At 39.0% G+C, this 19,025-nt stretch overlaps 1 protein-coding gene across 1 annotated transcript in view; it reads left to right on the top strand.

Annotated features, from left to right (window-relative positions):
* The window catches only part of dnah3 (dynein axonemal heavy chain 3), a 75,518-nt gene that overhangs the window by 42,104 nt on the left and 14,389 nt on the right, over positions 1 to 19,025 (top strand). The window contains exons 43-55 of the mRNA XM_087309936.1: positions 2,204 to 2,383; positions 2,471 to 2,594; positions 2,775 to 2,931; positions 4,369 to 4,512; positions 7,095 to 7,761; positions 8,943 to 9,108; positions 9,191 to 9,407; positions 10,080 to 10,262; positions 12,694 to 12,892; positions 13,006 to 15,147; positions 15,555 to 15,780; positions 16,472 to 16,716; positions 18,418 to 18,534. Of these exons, the coding sequence (XP_087166062.1) occupies positions 2,204 to 2,383; positions 2,471 to 2,594; positions 2,775 to 2,931; positions 4,369 to 4,512; positions 7,095 to 7,761; positions 8,943 to 9,108; positions 9,191 to 9,407; positions 10,080 to 10,262; positions 12,694 to 12,892; positions 13,006 to 15,147; positions 15,555 to 15,780; positions 16,472 to 16,716; positions 18,418 to 18,534 (4,767 nt within the window). The remainder of the gene's footprint in view (positions 1 to 2,203; positions 2,384 to 2,470; positions 2,595 to 2,774; positions 2,932 to 4,368; positions 4,513 to 7,094; positions 7,762 to 8,942; positions 9,109 to 9,190; positions 9,408 to 10,079; positions 10,263 to 12,693; positions 12,893 to 13,005; positions 15,148 to 15,554; positions 15,781 to 16,471; positions 16,717 to 18,417; positions 18,535 to 19,025) is intronic.

Here is a 19,025-nt window from a genome sequence, read left to right on the forward strand (position 1 = left end):
AATAGGTGTTGAACACGACACCATTTAAAAAAAAAAAAAAATATATATATATATATATATATATATATATATATATATATATATATATATATATATATATATATATATATATATATATATATATATATATATATATATATTTATTTATTTCTAAAAGTGCTGTTGACATGAAATTTTCACTGGAAATTGATAGCAACCAAAGAACTCCATATATGCAAAAAAAAAAAACAAACAAACAAACATATCTAATTAGTTTACAAATGAAGTTGTGTGTAATAAACTTAAATGAAGGAGGGAAAAAACATTGAACACATGAAGAAAGGAAGGTGTAGTTCAGCAGGGAAAGCCCAGACAGCAGCTGAAATCTCTCAGTAGTTCTTCAGCAACCCTCTGCTCTTCCTCAGTGTAAATTATTATCAGCTGCTTCAGTCCAACATCTACATAAGCAGGAGGATGAAGATGAACCCAGCTTGAACATTTCAACAAGACAATGATCCAAAACACAGCCAAAGAAACTCTCAGATGCTTTCAGAGAAAGAAAATCAAGCTGGAGAATGGCCTAGCCAATCATCTGACTTGAACCCAATAGAAATATAAAAACTAAAGGTCAGATTTGACAGACGAGACTCACAGAACCATGCAGATTTTGACACTCTGTTGAAGTCTGTGAGCAATTCACACCTGATCAATGCATGTGACTTCATTCTTCACATGAGAGGCGCCTTTAAGCTGCAGCACCTAAAAAGCCTTTTATAGAAAGTATTAAATTCCTTTGTCATTACAAATAGCTAATATTTCAGATTTGTTTTTGTTTTGTTTTGCTTTTATGTTTGTATTGTTTGGGTTTTTACCGAACTCTGGTTTAATTCCATGTAAACAGTGCCTTTAGAAATATTATTCCCAGGAAAAAACATGATGTGTTATTTTCCCCGCTGTACATTTATTGTATAGCTAAGGCCTTGCTATCTAATTTTCTTTTATAAACATAAGAAAAATTTACCTTAAAAATGTATAGTACATCCACTTTATTATTTAAAATCTACACAGCTATTTAAAGACACAGATAAAAAGATTTAATAAATTAATTTATTATTATTTTTTAAAACAATTTGAAATAGCAGGTGAACTGAAACTCAGAGCACATTATTTCAAGACAGATGTAATTACAGTTTTCCTGGCCATTCTATTAATTTTTTAATAATTAAATAATAATAATTAAAAAAATAATAATTTTGTTTAATAAAACATGCATTCTAAATTAAATACATCTTAAATATAATAAAATCACAAAATTAAATAAAAATACTTATAGCAAGAATCTTGTTTAAATGGTTTGGGGAGGTCAAATATACAGTTGAAGTCAGAATTATTAGCCCCCTTTTGATTTTTATTTTCTTTTTAAAAATATTTCCCAAATGATTTTAAACAGAGCAATGAAATTTTCACAGTATGTTGGATAATATTTTTTCTTCTGGAGAAAGTCTTATTTGTTTTATTTCGGCAAGAATAAAAGCAGTTATTCATTTTTTTAAAAACATTTTTGGGACAAAATTATCAGCCCCTTTAAGCTATTTTTTTTCCATAGTCTACAGAATAAACCATCGTTATACAATAACTTGCCTAATTACCCTAACCTACCTAGTTAACCTAATTAACCTAGTTAAGCCTTTTAATGTCACTTTAAGCTATATAGAAGTGTCTTGAAGAATATCTAGTCAAATATTATTTACTGTCCTCATGGCAAAGATGAAATAAATCAGTTATTAGAAATAAGTTTTTAAAACTGTTATGCTTAGAAATGTGCTGAAACAATCTTCCCAGAACAGAACAGAAATTGGGGAAAAAAATAAACGGGCGCTAATAATTCAGGGGGGCTAATAATTCTGACTTCAACTGTATACTTAGTCAAATTCCATATTAAACCATGTTACATGCTTGAGACTGCGAGAAAAAGTTTGTTCATTTCCTCTGTGAAAATGAGATCACAATGATGTTTCCCATTTAGAAAAGGAAAAAGCATTTGTGTTATACCTTCACAAATCTGGTGTAACGGCCAGATTCATAATTATAAATATGTTTAGAATTTTTTATAGACATTATATATAAAAAATGTACACAAAGATATATCCTGCCGTGTTTTTGTTTCCTTTAAATTTTGTGAACTGGCGAAGATACAATCTGTGTATTGTAAAACGTCCTGTAGATGATCTGAACATGCCCGCGAAGGAGATATACGGTGCTCAGCCGCCTATTGAACTGCTGCGGCAGTGGATCGATCATCATCACTGGTATGATAAGAAAGACACGTCCAGGTTGGACATTGAAGATGTGCTGTATATGTCTGCTATGGGGCCCCCTGGTGGGGGGAGAAATGACATCACAGGTGACACATCTCAGATCATTAATGCTCATCTCTAAATCAGTCAGTTTCTTCTGTGTAACTGTGTTTAGGTTAATTCCTCTCTCGCAGGACGATTTACACGTCACCTAAACATCTTATCTATTGACACATTTGATGATGAGACTCTGAGTAACATCTTCACATCCATCACCGACTGGCACTTCAGCAATGGGTTCGATGCCTCTTTTTACAGGTGTGTTGATTTATGGTGAACTTAATCTGATTTTAAAATGCCTGAATGTGATTGCTTTTAAAATGACCAATTTTTAACACTTTTTCTTCACACTTTTTGTAGCCTACTTGTGGTCTTTTGGATTATGTGCAAGCTGAAATTCATGATTGAATAGTTTCTGGATTAATGCTTCTGTTGTAGGTTGGGTAAAATCATGGTCCAAGCTACTATGGCAGTGTATAAGGATGCAATCGAGAGTTTCCTCCCAACACCATCTAAATCTCATTATATTTTCAATCTGCGAGATTTTGCAAGGGTAATCAGGGGAGTAATGCTCTGTCCATCAACACACATGCAGGTAAACACATATATATTTTAATATAAAGGTGAATTAATGCAGTCAGGGTTCAACGCTAAGGACTTTTTCTACTGGCCTAATTGGACCAGTGGTTCCGATATTTACTTCCTCTATCAATATTTTCACTGGCCCCACCAAAAAAAAAAAACGTTAATAGCTATTTCTTAGCCACAAATAAAAAAAATGTGTCAAAAATGTTTGTAAATCTAGAATTTAAATATTTAAAAAATGTTAATTAATGTATAATGAGCAAAATTCAAAGTGTTTTGAAACAAAAGATGGCTGACCTGCCAAACTGACGGCAAACTGAACAAAACATCACTTCATTTTTTTTTTTGTCGTGGTGTATCCTCGTTAACGTCTGCTTCCAAGACGTTAGAAACAAATGTTTTCCTTTAGCATCATCATTTAAAGTTGCCACCATGTTGCTGTCTCTTTGCTGTACTGGTTGATACGGAAAGAAATAACCTGCTCACAACATCCTATCAGATAAGAGGAGCTGAGAAGGTTGCATTTGAAGGCTTAAAAACACAAACTGTTCTTCAATTCTAAGACTGTATTTGCACGCAATTGACAAATAGTCACAGATAAATTGAACTTCAGTGACAAGGCAGCAGTGGCCCGATCATGCAGGGGCCAGTAACTATCCTGTCTACTGTCCCGATCATCTCACACGCTGGCCCCGGGCCATCGGGCAGTCCTTATTGTTGAGCCCTGGCAGTAATTCATACCTGTCAACATTGGGATGTGAAAATAAGGGATATTATAAGAGCTATGTCACTTTAAAAATGCACAGATCTACCATTATAATAAAAGCATTGGATTGCTTTCCTAACTTTTTATGCTCATTTAAGACGAAATTCATTTTGGAGAACACCCACCAAAATCAACATATTTAGATATTATTATTATTATTATTATTATTATTATTATTAATTATGTGTATATGTCTGTTCAAACTATTCAAACACGCACCCAAAACCCAGACTTTCTCTCCTCTTCAAATTGTGTGTACAGAATCCTTTTGGGAAACAGCTCTATTTATCACTTTTGAGCGCGTCTGACAGTCATGCACCGCTACATGACTGCATTGTTTTGTCTGTAATGGAAAGGAAAGGAATACCTCAGTTTTTACATTTATTTCAAAGTGTTTTCATGCCTAAATAAAACAAAGGCACAGAACAGACTCACATTAAAGAGCGAGGGGCGGCCCCTGGTGGTTTGGCGGTATGGGTTGAGTATAGGGAGGATTGCCTTTTTATTGCCCCCCTTCAAAAAAAACTGAAAATATGGGAGAAAAACGGGATAATATCTTTACAGGATAATAGCAGGATAGAACTGTAAAATACTGGGGAATCCTGGGAAAAACGGGAGGGTTGACAGGTATGCCGTAATTCATTTAGGATATTCTGAGTGTTGTGCTTCTTTTGTTATCAGGAAGGTGATAAAGTCATTCGGTTGTGGATCCATGAGGTGTATCGTGTGTTTTATGATCGACTGGTTGATAATGATGACAGAGACAAATTTTTTAACATCGTCAAAGAGAGGACATCAGCGTATTTCAAGCTAAGCCTTGACAAGGTAATTGCATTTATTAGTAATTTAGCCTTGCCGAAAATTAAATGCCAATAATAATTGCACTCAGTTCATTCAACTCAAATCATTCACTTCTCAGCACTTTACAATTTCTTCAGGTGTACCCCAGGGTTCTGTCCTGGGGCCCCTGCTTTTTTATCATGTATCTCCCTCCCCTTGGTGATATCCTCCGTAAATATAACATACAGTTCCACTGCTATGCGGATAACACCCAGCTCTATCTCTCTGGCAAACCGTCTTCTAATTTTCCACCTTCATCCCTTATCAAATATTGGTTCTCTCTTAACTTTCTCAAATTAAAAAGTGCAAAAACTGAGGTTTTGCTTGTTGGTACCAAACCCTCTCTCCAAAACTGACAGCTTTTCTCTTTGTATTGACGACTGTTCTATTCATCCCTCTAAACAGGTCAAGAATCTTGGTGTCATCCTTGATAACACCCTATCTTTTGATTCTCACATCAATAACATCACCCGGTCTGCTTGCTTCCACCTACGCAACATTAACCGTCTCCACCCTTCTCTTACCCCTCACGCCACTGCTGTTCTTGTTCATAGCCTTGTCACATCTCGTTTAGATTACTGCAACTCTCTTCTCTTTGGTCTCATCTAAATCCCTCTGTAAGCTTCAGTTGTTCAAGAACTCAGCTGCCCGTATCATCACCAGAAGTCCTCCTTCTCATCACATCACCCCTGTCCTGCAGCAGCTTCACTGGTTACCTGTTCATTTTTGAATTGACTTAAAAATTTTGATGTTAACATTCAAATCCATCCACAATCTCGTCCCTCCATATTTGTCTGCCCTCATCCACAATGCTGTTCTCTCTCGCACCCTTAGATCTTCTTCCTCACTCCACTTGTCTGCTCCCCCTGCTTGTCTATCGTCAATAGGCAGGAGAGCATTCAGCCGATCTGCTCTCCGGCTTTGGAACTCACTACCACCTGCCATCAGAAACATTGACTCCCTTACATTATTCCAAACAAGACTCAACTCACTTATTCCAGATGGCTTTGAATACTTAATTCTATCTGCACTATTGTTGTGTATGATTTTATGTTATTTCTCTTGTTGTTTTATTGCTCTTTTTTTATTGTACAGTGTGTTTTGTTTGAGTTGCCTGAAAAGTGCCTTTATGCTGTGTTCACACCAGACGCGCGTAAATAGAAAATTTGAGTTTACTCGCGTCATTCGCACGTCAAACCCCGCTTCATTTGCGTGTCAAATTCACTTCAGAACAGACGCGGATTCGCGTGATGGGCAGGGCTTCTGTCAGCCCGAAGACTCTAGCTTCATAGCTAAATGGCTAACATGGATTTTATGAAGAAAATAACAGTGTTTATGTGCTTAATGAAGACTGAAAAACAGCGTCGATACGTTTATAGTCATGTCTGAGTCCACTACATTCTTTCAGAGGTGCATCCAGCCCTGTGAGCTCATAAACTCCTCCAGAAACTTAATCTGGATGATGGAGGCTTTCAGCGGTGCTTCTGACTGAGCCAAGCCCGGGTTTGATGAACTGTCGGTAAAGGCCGGAGGATTTCCCTCGGGACACCGACAACAGGTTCTACGTCACAATCACGCCCCCACAAGAGCAAGCTTCTGATTGGTTAACGCGGCGCGAATGTACGCTTAAGTTCAGATTTTCGAAATCGAGAGATTCGCTCGTTAATCGCGTCGAACACGCAAAACGCTCAATTCGCCCCGGGCCATTCACGCAATTTGCGTCATTCACGCCGCGCCATTCGCGCGTATCGCACCGCAGGATGTCTATTCGCGCGTTTCCATTGACTTAACATGTAAACCACTCGCGCATGACGCGCGTGCCGCGTCTGGTGTGAACGCAGCATTAAACAAAATTTCCTATTCTTATTATTGATTAATTTATTTATTATATAATTTCAGTTAAATTATACCTACATTGTTTTTTTTTTTTTTTTTTTGGGTTACACTTTATTTTAAGGTAACTACAGTGTAACTATTAATTTAACTACTGAGTAATATTAATTCATTACATTTACTGGTCCCACTTTTTTTTAAGTGTCCTTAACTATATGTACTTACATCAAAAAATAAATACAATGTACTTACTGTGTTTATAATGTATTACATGTGGTGCTTTTGAGTGGGACCCATATAAAGTGGGACCCAATTACTTACACAATATATTTGGGGTTAGAATGTGGGTTAAATATAAGGTTATATGGAATCATGTATAATGGTCAAAAATCATTGTAATTACTATAGTAAGTGCATGAAACGTGTAAGTATGTCACCTTAAATTAACGTGTTACCTTAAGTTTTATAAGAATCTGACCTGGGCATTTTTTATTCTATTTTCATCTAGATTAATTAATTTATCATTAGTTGATTTTAATTTTAAAAAGGTGTTTTCACTCATTTTTCCAGAGATGGGTTGCAGCTGGAAGGGCATTCGCTGTGTAAAAACTTGCTGGAATAGTTGGCGGTTCATTCCGCTGTGGCGACCCCAGATTAATAAGGGGTAGTTAAATAGGAACTAAACCAACAAGAAAATGAATGAATGTTTTCACTCATCTCTTTTTTCTGTCCAGCTCCTCGGTCATCTCACTCTGTCTGGTAAAGTTGAAGATGACAGCATTCGCAGCCTGTTTTTTGGGGACTACTCCAAACCAGACTCGGCCAACAAACAATACGACGAGATCACAGATCTCAGCACATTAACAGAGGTGATGGATTTCTACCTCAGGGAGTTCAATAACATCAGCAAAGCACCCATGAACCTTGTCATGTTTCAGTTTGCCATCGAACACATCTCGCGGATCTGCCGTGTGCTAAAGCAAGACAACGGGCACCTGCTGCTGGTCGGCATTGGGGGATCAGGGAGACAAAGTGCCACCAAACTTGCCACCTTCATCAACGACTATGAGCTGTTCCAGATCGAACTGACCAAGAACTACAGCATGTCAGACTGGCGGGACAATCTGAAGCATCTGATGCTAAAATCAGGGATAGAGGGCAAGAAAACAACCTTCCTCTTTAGCGACAGCCAGATCAAGGATGAGGCCTTCGTTGAAGACATCAACATGCTTCTGAACACAGGAGATGTGCCGAACATCTTTCCGCTGGACGAGCGGGCGGACGTCATTGAAAAAATGCAGGGAATTGCCCAAATGGAAGGAAAAAAGATTGACGTCACACCGCTCTCAATGTACAACTTCTTTATCGACAGGGTTAAAAACAATCTTCATATAGTTCTCGGTACTGTATATTATATTTTTATACTTTATTTACAGTTAAAGACAAAATTATTAGCCCTCTTTTGAAATGTTCATTATTTTTTAAATATTTCCAAAGGGCTTTTTAAACATAGTTGAAGAACTAATTTCTGATAACTAATTCCTTTGTCATTGGCATTAAAAAGTATGTCATATTTTACTAGCTAGTTTGCAAGGTCCAACCCAGGCTTATTCTGATTATGTACCCGTATATATATTACTGGAGATCGTCAAATAAGTCCCAGGAGCTACGTTTTTTTTTTTGTTTGTTTTTTTTTTTTTGCAGTTTTTGTTTTCACGAAACCACCAGAGGCTGTGTATTCTTTTTCAGATCTCAGTTTTTTCTCACAAGCGCCATTCTCGACTGCTCTTTTCATGTAAATCCATCAGAGGCTGCTGTTGACTGACTGTCTACTGACTGAATGACTGACTGACCAATCGACTGACCCACCCTCCCCCTTTCATAAACCCAAACAATAGTATTTTCAAAAGCACAGATTGACCCGCTCACCCCCTTTCCTAAACCCAACCGCAGTGTTTCGAAAAGTAATCCAGAAAAAGAAAAGCCCTCACTGCAGCCTGATTTTTACCACGTTTTAAGATTTTATTCCATCTTCACCCTGTTATTTACTTGTTTATTTTATTTTTTAGCTTTTGTTTTTGTCTTAGCTGCTTTCTGAAACCCCAAAGTTTATAAATTCGGTAACACTTCAGGGACTAATTCTCACTATTAACTAGTTGCATATTATTGTTAGTTGCTTGTTAGCTTATTAACCTACCCAATACCTAAACTACCTTAATAACTAATAAGGAGCAAATTAGGAGTTTATTGAAGCAAAAGTAAAATTGGTATGGTAAGAGCGAGAACTGAACCTTAAAATAAAGTGTGACCAAAAATTATTTCCACATATAAAAAAGTATATCGCAATATATATTGCAGAAAAACAAAATATCGAAATGTCAGATTTTTCCAATATCGTTCAGCCATAGTATATTTAACATTTTCTTTCCTCTAAGATGCTCTTTTATATATATATATATATATATATATATATATATATATATATATATATATATATATATATATATATATATATATATATATATATATATATATACACACACACATAATTAAACATATACAAAACCTTATGTGTCCAATAGCAATGAGTCCAATAGGTGAAGGCTTCCGCAACCGTCTGAGGATGTTCCCATCTCTGATCAACTGCTGCACCATAGACTGGTTTCAGGCCTGGCCTAAAGACGCTCTCGAGATGGTCGCCAACAAGTTCCTTGAGGATCTAGACCTGGAAGACGACATCAGGATAGAGTGAGCCAGAATTGATCACCTTTATTACCTTAAAATATAGAAAATATAGTTTTACATTGATCCGTTTCTGCTGTATTCTCAGGGTGGTGGAAATGTGTAAAACCTTCCAGGAGAGTGTGCGAGAGCTGTCCAAGCGTTATTACTCTCAGCTGCGCAGACATAACTATGTCACTCCTACCTCTTACCTGGAGCTCATCCTGACCTTTAAAGCATTGCTCAACTCTAAACGCAGCGAGGTGGATGAGCTCAGGAATCGCTACATAGTCGGTCTGCAGAAACTTGACTTTGCCTCCTCTCAGGTTGGACATGTGATCATTTGTGATCAAATGTAATCATTTCTTAATATACAGTTAAAGTCAGAATTATTCGCCTCCCTGTTTATTTTTTCCCCAATTTCTGTTTAACGGAGAGCAGATTTTTTCTACACATTTCTAATCATAATAGTTTTATTAACTCATTTCTAATAACTGATTTCTTTTATCTTTGCCATGATGACAGTAAATAATATTTTTTAAATATTTAAGACACTTCTACGCAGCTTAAAGTGACATTTAAAGGCATATCTAGATTAATTAGGTTAACTAGGCAGGTTATTTTATGATGATGGTTTGTTCTGTAGACTATTAAAAAAATATATATCTTAAAGGAGCTAATAATATTGACCTTAAAATGATGATTAAAAAATTAAAAACTGCTTTTATTCTAGCCGAAATAAAACAAATAAGACTTTCTCCAGAAGAAAAAATATTATCAGACATACTGTGAAAATTTCCTTGCTCTGTTAAACATCATTTAAGAAATATGTTAAAAAGAAAATAAAGTTCAAAGGGGGGCTATTTATTCTGACTTTAACTGTATGCTGGCCTATATATATATATATATAGAAATGCTCAAGACTCACACTATGAAATAAATAATATACATAGTTGTTCGTCATGTTGTTGATAATGCTGTGTGAATGTTATATGCAGGTAGCAGTCATGCAGCAGGAGCTCACAGCTCTACAGCCAGAACTGATCGAGACCGCGAAACAGACTGATCAGATGATGGTGAAGATAGAGAAAGAGACAGTGGAGGTGGATGCTAAGAAAGAGCTTGTCAGTGCCGATGAGAAAGTGGCCAATGAAGCAGCAGCAGCTGCTAAAGCGATCAAGGTAATCAGGTGGAACTGCTTTGACACTTGCATTTGCAAACTTATTTAGAGAATTTCATTGGCCCAAAACTTTAGCAAAATGGTGAACAATTGATGATAATACCCACAATTAATTATTAATACTAAATAATTGTCTTTTGTTGCTGCTTTTCCCTTTAATCAAGTGTAAATGGGACTTTGGAAGACAAAAACAAAAAGGTTTTTATTTATACATCAACTGAGAACTTAATTTTTTGCATTGATGTCTGGTTTATTAGAAATGAACATTTATGGCTGAGATACAACTATTTAAATGAGTAATCTGAGGGTGCCAAGAAAATCTAAATTCGAAGAAAATCATCTTTAAAGTTGTCTGAATGAAGTGCTGTGCCATGCTCATTCATTCATTTTCTTGTCATCTTAGTCCCTTTATTAATCCGGGGTCGCCACAGCGGAATGAACCACCAACTTATCCAGCATATTTTTACGCAGCGGAAGCCCTGCCAGCCGCAACCCATCTCTGGGAAAGCCATGCTCATTACTAATGGAAAAATAAGTCAGGGCATAGATAATTAGACAATTATCTAATTGTCTGAGATAATTAGTCTATTAAAAAAGTGTATTTTCCATACAAGCTGATCAATCGGTTTCTTGTCATGTGATTCGCTGTGCGCTCGCTGCATTTATTCAACTGAGTGTATCTGATATGATACGACCGCGTCATGCTGCTTGCGCGTGCAACTCGCGCTCCTCCATTAAAAATAACGAACTTGTGTGAACTCTTGAAAAGATGCAATAAACAAACAACCCCCAAAAGGCTGCCGCCAGGGATGGACAATACCACAGTTTTTTATTTCAATACGATACGGATACTTTTTGTTACAATTTTTACGATATTAGTACCGCTTGTTATTTAAAATATTAATGTAATTTTTTTTAAATAATGTTAATTAAAAATTACAGTGTATATATATATATATATACTGTAGTGTGTCTGTGTGTGTGTGTGATATGCATACACGCACACACATCCGCACACCCATGCTAACAAAGCAATTCTTGAATATAGAGAGAGAGAGGTTTGCCTCCTGTGTCCTAATTTCTTTTGTTGGACAGAGGGAGACTGAGCAGAGGAACACTGGGCAGCTTGATTTTGTTCCGCTTTTTTATATTTTAGGATGTGTTGTCTGTAAGTGTTTATAAAGGCTGCTTGTATTGCTGCTGTGTATGACTTTCTTATCCAAAATATTGCTCGTGTGGTGTTTTTTCAGCAGATGAGCACCACAACACGCTGTGTTATGTCTCTGCCATCGTGTCATTCCGCAATGCAGAAGTGTGCGACTTGCGTGTGTCGAGTAGGCTACATAAGTTATCTGAAAGGCACATGATCGCTCACGTCACGTTGGCCGCAGATTGATTAGTGTAACGTCTTGTATACAAAGTGTCATTGACAATCCTGTACACAGCGGTAAAACATTTAGTTATGCAGAAATTATTACAATATAGTTAAAATTTCGAAAATATTGATACCAAATTAAAAGATTCTGCATATCGATACTCGAGCATCAATGTGCACATCCCTATATGCAATTTCCAGCAGTTTATCCTCTTGCTCAGACATGGTGAATTCTCCTGATTTGTTGTCAAATGGGATCTATTCCTTGGCAGTTTGTGTGTCCTTCACTGGGCCTTTTCATTCATTCATTTTCTTGTCGGCTTAGTCCCTTTATTAATCCGGGGTCGCCACAGCGGAATGAACCGCCAACTTATCCAGCAAGTTTTTATGCAGCGGATGCCCTTCCAGCCGCAACCCATCTCTGGGAAACATCCACACACACATTTACACACACTCATACACTACAGACAATTTAGCCTACCCAATTCACCTGTACTGCATGTCTTTGGACTGTGGGGGAAACCGGAGCACCCAGAGGAAACCCACGCGAAGGCAGTCTCCACACAGAAACGCCAACTGAGCCGAGGTTCGAACCAGCAACCCAGCGACCTTCTTGCTGTGAGGCAACAGCACTACCTACTGCGCCTCTGCCTCGCACTGGGCCTTTTCCCCTTAGCAAAGAAACTTTCCAAAGACGTCTGTTTCTTACTATTATATTTTTTTTACTGTTAGTTGGTTAAATTTGGGCGCTCAAGTAACCAAGATGTAAGCGAGAGAATATGGCCATTTTTCAAAATAAAAGATTTTTCAAAATAAATTCAGACTCAGATAATAAATAAAACGAAAATAATTCATGATTTCTTGCGCGGCCCGGTATTAATTGATCGACCCGGTGGTTAAGGACCATTGGTTTAGGGTCAAGTATAAGTATATAGCGATTCACATAAGGACTGAAATTGTGTTTGAGGAAAAATGATTCCTAGTGGGAGATTTTGGGTCATTAGAATGGGGTGGTTTATGGTGACATTTATTAAATGATGAGTTTATTGTTGGATAGGATGAGTGTGAGGGGGATCTTGCGGAGGCAATGCCAGCACTGGAAGCAGCTCTGGCGGCTCTGGACACACTGAAGCCAGCTGATATTACTGTCCTGAAGACCATGCAGAATCCTCCTGGTCCTGTCAAACTGGTCATGGAGTCCATCTGTGTCATGAAGGGCATTAAGCCAGAAAGGAAACAAGACCCTGGTGGATCAGGTATGAGACTGTGGCTTGCAAATAAGAGAAACAGCATTGTATGAGTCAACTAAGATTGCCATGTCAATGTCTTCAGCTATTCTGATACCTTTTTATTTGTTTTATTTACGTAGGAAAGATGATTGAAGACTTCTGGGGACCATCTAAGAAGATTCTAGGTGACATGAAGTTCCTCGAGAGCCTTAAAACATTCAACAAGGACAACATACCTCCTGCTAGCATCAAGAAAATCAGAGAAAAGTTCATAGATCACCCTGATTTTCAGCCTTCAGTAATCAAAAGCGTGTCTTCTGCTTGTGAGGGCCTTTGCAAATGGGTGCGTGCCATGGAAGTGTACGAGCGTGTGGCCAAAGTTGTCGCCCCGAAGAAAGAGAAACTGAAAGAAGCAGAGGAAGAGTTAGCCGTGCAGATGCAGAAGTTGAATGTGAAACGTGCCGAGCTGAAGGAGGTGGAGGACCGTCTGCAGGCACTCAATGACACATTCGAAGGGATGATACAGAAGAAGAAAGACCTAGAGGCAAACATCGAGCTCTGTTCGCAGAAACTTGTACGAGCTGAAAAACTAATCGGTGGTCTGGGAGGAGAAAAAGACCGGTGGACAGAGGCCGCTCGGCTCCTCGGCATCAAATATAACAATCTGACCGGTGATGTGCTTTTGTCTTCGGCCACAGTCTCATATCTCGGAGCTTTCACTGTTGATTATCGTGTCGAGTGTCAGCAACAGTGGCTCGAGCTGTGCAACAGGAAGAAGATCCCGTATTCAGAAGACTTCACACTTGGCAACACTCTCGGAAATCAGGTACTGATCCGATCATGGCAGATCGCTGGATTACCCGTGGACTTGTTTTCCACAGATAATGGAATCATTGTGTCTAACTCTCGCCGTTGGCCACTTATGATTGACCCTCAGGGCCAAGCTAACAAGTGGATCAAAAACATGAACAAGGCTAATAAACTGTCTGTCATCAAGCTCTCAGACAGCAACTACGTCCGTTCCCTTGAGAACGCCATCCAGTTTGGCACGCCTGTACTCCTGGAGAACGTCGGTGAGGAGCTGGACGCGGTATTAGAGCCGGTTCTCTTAAAACAGACCTTTAAGCAGCAGGGCGTGGAGTACATGAAACTGGGCGAGAACACCATTGAGTATTCAAGAGATTTCCGGTTCTACATAACTACAGGACTGAGGAATCCACATTACTTGCCAGAGGTGGCAGTGAAAGTTTGTCTTCTGAACTTCATGATCACTCCATTGGGTCTCGAAGATCAGCTTCTAGGGATCGTCGCAACCAAAGAGAAACCAGAACTTGAGGAGAAGAAAAATCAGCTGATTCTGGAAAGCGCAGCCAATAATAAGCAGCTAAAGGAGATTGAGAACCAAATCCTGCAGGTTCTCTCTTCTTCAGAAGGAAACATCCTAGAGGACGAGACCGCCATTACGGTTCTGTCTTCATCTAAGCTGCTGTCAGAAGAGATCTCGGAGAAGCAGAAGATCGCAAGCGTGACAGAGAGCGAGATCGATGAAACTCGCATGGGTTACCGGCCTGTTGCTGAACACTCGTCCATTCTCTTCTTCTGCATCTCAGATTTGGCAAACATTGATCCCATGTACCAGTACTCTCTGACGTGGTTCATCAACCTGTACCTGCAGTCCATTGCTCACAGTGTGCCCAGCGATGACCTGCAGATCCGCATAGCCAACATTTTAGATCACTTCACTCTGAGGGTTTACTATAATGTGTGTCGATCCTTGTTTGAGAAGGACAAGCTGCTGTTCTCTTTGCTGTTGACTGTAGGCATCATGCAGGGCAAAGGTCAGGTGGACGACATCGTCTGGCGTTTCCTCCTCACAGGAGGTGTTGCACTAGAAAACCCACACCCCAACCCAGCTCCAGAGTGGCTTTCAGACAAATCTTGGTCTGAAGTGGTGCGGGCTTCCCAACTTTCCCGCCTTGAAGGATTATTTGAGTATGTGCAGGAGAACATTGCACTGTGGAAGCAGATTTATGACTCTGGCCATCCACAGGACGAGGAGTTACCTGGAAAGTGGCATACAGTCGTGGGCATGGAGCGCATGGTGGTCCTGCGTTGCTTCAGACCAGATAAACTGGTGCCAGCAGTACAGAAGTTCATTGTGGACAACATCGGTCGAGCATACATCGAGCCACCGACCTTTGACTTGGCGGAGAGCTACAGCGACTCCAACTGCTGTTCGCCACTCATCTTCGTCCTCTCTCCAGGATCAGACCCCACGGCAGGTAAAATAGAAAGATGTTTTCCTTTTGAATGCTGTTTAAGTCTGAACTATAAAGGCATGCTATATAAATAATAAATGAAAGCTAAATAGGATCATCCAAACAGAAAATAACCAGCAGATACGTACTAAAACTGAAAATGTTAATTTGTTGTACCCAAGAATGTTATGAATAACCCAAACTGAAGGACATGTAATGCAATAGCCAATAAAGACTGAAAATGTTCAATTGTGATGTACAATAATGTCAAATCAAATTCTGAAATGATCCGAATATAATTAAAGGACATATGTAATACAATCTGCGCAATACAGCTACTTTATAGATGTGTGGTTTTATCAGTGCACCCCTAGGTTCACAACAAATTGATGCTGTTTTGATTAGGATGTGGCACTCTTTTTTTTGCTCAGGACTACTGAAGTTTGCGGATGATTTGGGTATGGGCGGCAGTAGGACCCAGACAATCTCTCTGGGTCAGGGTCAAGGGCCTGTAGCTGAGCAGCTGATCAAGGCCGCACTGAGCGTCGGCCACTGGGTGGTGCTGCAGAACTGCCACCTCGCAACCAGCTGGATGCCAACCTTAGAAAAGATCTGTGAGGAGGTCATCACACCTGAAAACACACACACCAGCTTCAGGTAAAAACAGCCGCTAACAGGTGCATTTAAAACACACACATACTGTTAAATTAAAATAGAGGCCATGTATTTACCTGGGGCGAGGCAGTGGCGCAGTAGATAGTGCTGTCGCCTCACAGCAAGAAGGTCGCTGGTTTGAGCCTCGGCTCAGTTGGCGTTATTGTGTGGAGTTTGCATGTTCTCTCTATGTTCACATGGGTTTTCTCCAGGTGCTCCGGTTTCCTCCACAGTCCAAACACATGCGGTATAGGTGAATTGGGTAAGCTAAATTGTCCGTAATGTATGAGTGTGTGTGTGAATGAGTGTATCCATTCACACACACACTCATATTTTGACATGCCACAATAAAGTGCATTGCAGTAGTCTAATCGTGATGTAATAAAAGTGTGGACAGCCATCTCAGTGTCTAGCTTTGTCACAACACTTTTTCTAAAAACTCTTTTAAAAAGTCTTTTGAGGTTGAATTGTATCTGCATCTGTAAATGCTGGAACAATGGACGAGGTCAGAACATTTTATAAGTCGTTTATATCTGTATTACATCCATTTGTAGTCAGATTGATGCAAACACGACTTAGGTATAAATAGTTTCTACATTATAAGGTGAAGAATGTCATATACATATTTTTACATATTTTTTATTTATTTCTGACATGTCTTACTAACCCAACACTAAATTCCTGGTGTTATTAGGTTGTGGTTGACCAGTCAACCCTCAGACAAGTTTCCGGTGAGTGTTTTGCAGAATGGCGTGAAGATGACAAACGAGCCTCCGAAAGGCCTGAGGGCAAATCTACTTCGTTCTTACCTCAGCGACCCCATCTCAGACCCCACCTTCTTCAACAGCTCCGCCAAGCAGGAGATCTGGCAGAAGCTGCTGTTCGGCCTCTGTTTCTTCCACGCTCTGGTACAGGAGAGGAGAACATTCGGCCCACTCGGTCAGATATGCATCTCTAATCCAGTTTGCTTTCCTGTCTGTAATCCTTCATTTGATTCAGCCTCTATCTCTGGAGAACAGGCGGCAGTGACATTATCATCCGTCTACCTGATCTCATCTCTTCCAAACACTCATTATATGACCACAATCAAATGCCGGTTTAATAGGCAGAGACAGTTATGAGTTCAGGAACTGCTTCTCCTGGAAATGATGCTTATTAAAAAGGAACAACTTTCTTCTATAACTGCCTTCTCTTTACACACAGTCGAATGCTAAATTATTTGCCCTCCTTGAATATTTCCCAAGTGGGCGACACCGTGGCTCAGTGGTTAGCACTGTGACCGCAAGTAGGTCACTGGATCGAGTCCCAGTTGGACTAGTTGCCATTTCTGTGTGGAGTTTGCATGTTCTCTCCTTGATGGTGTGGGTTACCTCCAGGGGCTCTGGTTTCCCCCACAGTCCAAACACATGCGCTATAGGAGAATTAATAAGCTAAATTGGCTGTAGTGTGTTTGTGTGTGTCAGTGTGTGTGAATGAGAGTGTATGGATGTTTCCCAGTACTGGGTTGCAGCTGGAAGGGCATCCACTGTATAAAACCTATGCTGGATAAGTTGAAGGTTTATTCCACTGTGGGGACCCCCCTTATAAAAAGGGACAAAGCTGAAGGAAAGGGAATGAATGGATGAATATTTTCCAAGTGATGTTTAAAAAAATCAAGTTAATTTTTATAGTATTTTCTTTAATATTTTTGGGAGAAAGTCTTATTTCTTTAGGTTTGCCTGAAATAAAGGGAGTTTACATTTTTTATATAATTTTTATATATCAATATTATTATTATTTTTTTTTTTTTTTTGCCGATTTGCTACAGAACATTGCCTAAAAAATCAAACTTCCCTAATTCTTAGCAGTTAAACCAGGCTCACTAATGCATCTGCTCGCGGAGCTCCACGCCCACTATTATGTATCTTATTAGGTAGACTTGAACCAAAAGTGGGGGGGGGGGGGTCATGGCCCTCTTAAAAAGCACTTAAAAATAAAAATATAATTTTTTTAAATTATTAAATTTCCCAAAAGGGCTAATATTTTAGCCTTCAACTGTATGTTAACTAATAACAAGGCTATTATTAAGAAAACTGATATGATTATTATCCAAAAGTGCACATCTACAATATAACGAAAATTACATAAACAATCAAAAATCCATTCATTCATTCATTCATTCATTTTCTCCCTTTATAAATCAACTTATCCAGCATAGGTTTTATGCAGTGGATGCCCTTACAGCTGCAACCCATCACTGGGAAACATCCATACACACCCATTCACACACATACACTATGGACAATTTAGCCTACCCAATTTACCTATATCGCATGTGTTTGGACTTTGGGGTAATCCGGAGCAACCGGGGTAAACCCAAACCAACAAAGGCAGAACATGCAAACTCCACACAGAAAAGCCAACTAGCCTAGCCGAGGCTCGAACCAGCGACCTTCTTGCTGTGAGGCAATCGTGCTACCCGCTTCACCACCATGACGCCCAAGACAAGAAAATACATTTAACAAGTTCTCCAATAAAGATATTTTACTTTCTTAACATGACTGTGAGCTCATGTTCCTCACAAGACAAGTTCTCTAGTACTTCTCTAGAAGTTTTTATGGTGACACTGAAAGTGTGTTCAGTCTTTATCTCTCTCTGCAGGTTGGAATATCCCATATGAGTTTAACGAGTCTGACCTGAGAATCAGCATCCGTCAGATCCAGATGTTCCTGGATGAGTATGAGGAGGTCCCACTGGAGGCTCTTACCTACCTGACAGGTGATTCAACAAGCAACACACTCTACCAGCCTCCTAACTATACTCTAACATTTACCCAATATTGCTCTAGCCATTGTTATCTGCACAGTCATAACCACTTAATGGACTTTTTTCACATTTCCGGGTGTCCCAGCAGCAGAAGTCATCATAGTTAGTGGTCACACTTTACAATAAGGTTCATTAGGTATTGTTAATTAATACATGTACTAACATGAACAAACAACGAACAATTCATCTACTACTGTATTTGTTCATGTTAGCATACAGTAGTTCATTGTTAGCTCATGTTAACTCATGGTGCATTAACTAATGTAAACAAGCATGGACTTGAATGTTAATAATACATTAGTAAATGTTCAATTATGATTAATAAATGCTGTACATGTGTTGTTCATGATTAGTTCATGTTAGTAAATGCATTAACTAATGAACCTTATTGTAAAGTGTTACCTAGTTAGTAAACTTAGAGTGTAGTGAAGTAGGGAGAGTAC

Source organism: Danio rerio, chromosome 24 (assembly GCF_052040795.2).
Source record: "Danio rerio strain M-AB ecotype USA chromosome 24, GRCz13ab, whole genome shotgun sequence".
NCBI lineage: Eukaryota > Metazoa > Chordata > Actinopteri > Cypriniformes > Danionidae > Danio > Danio rerio.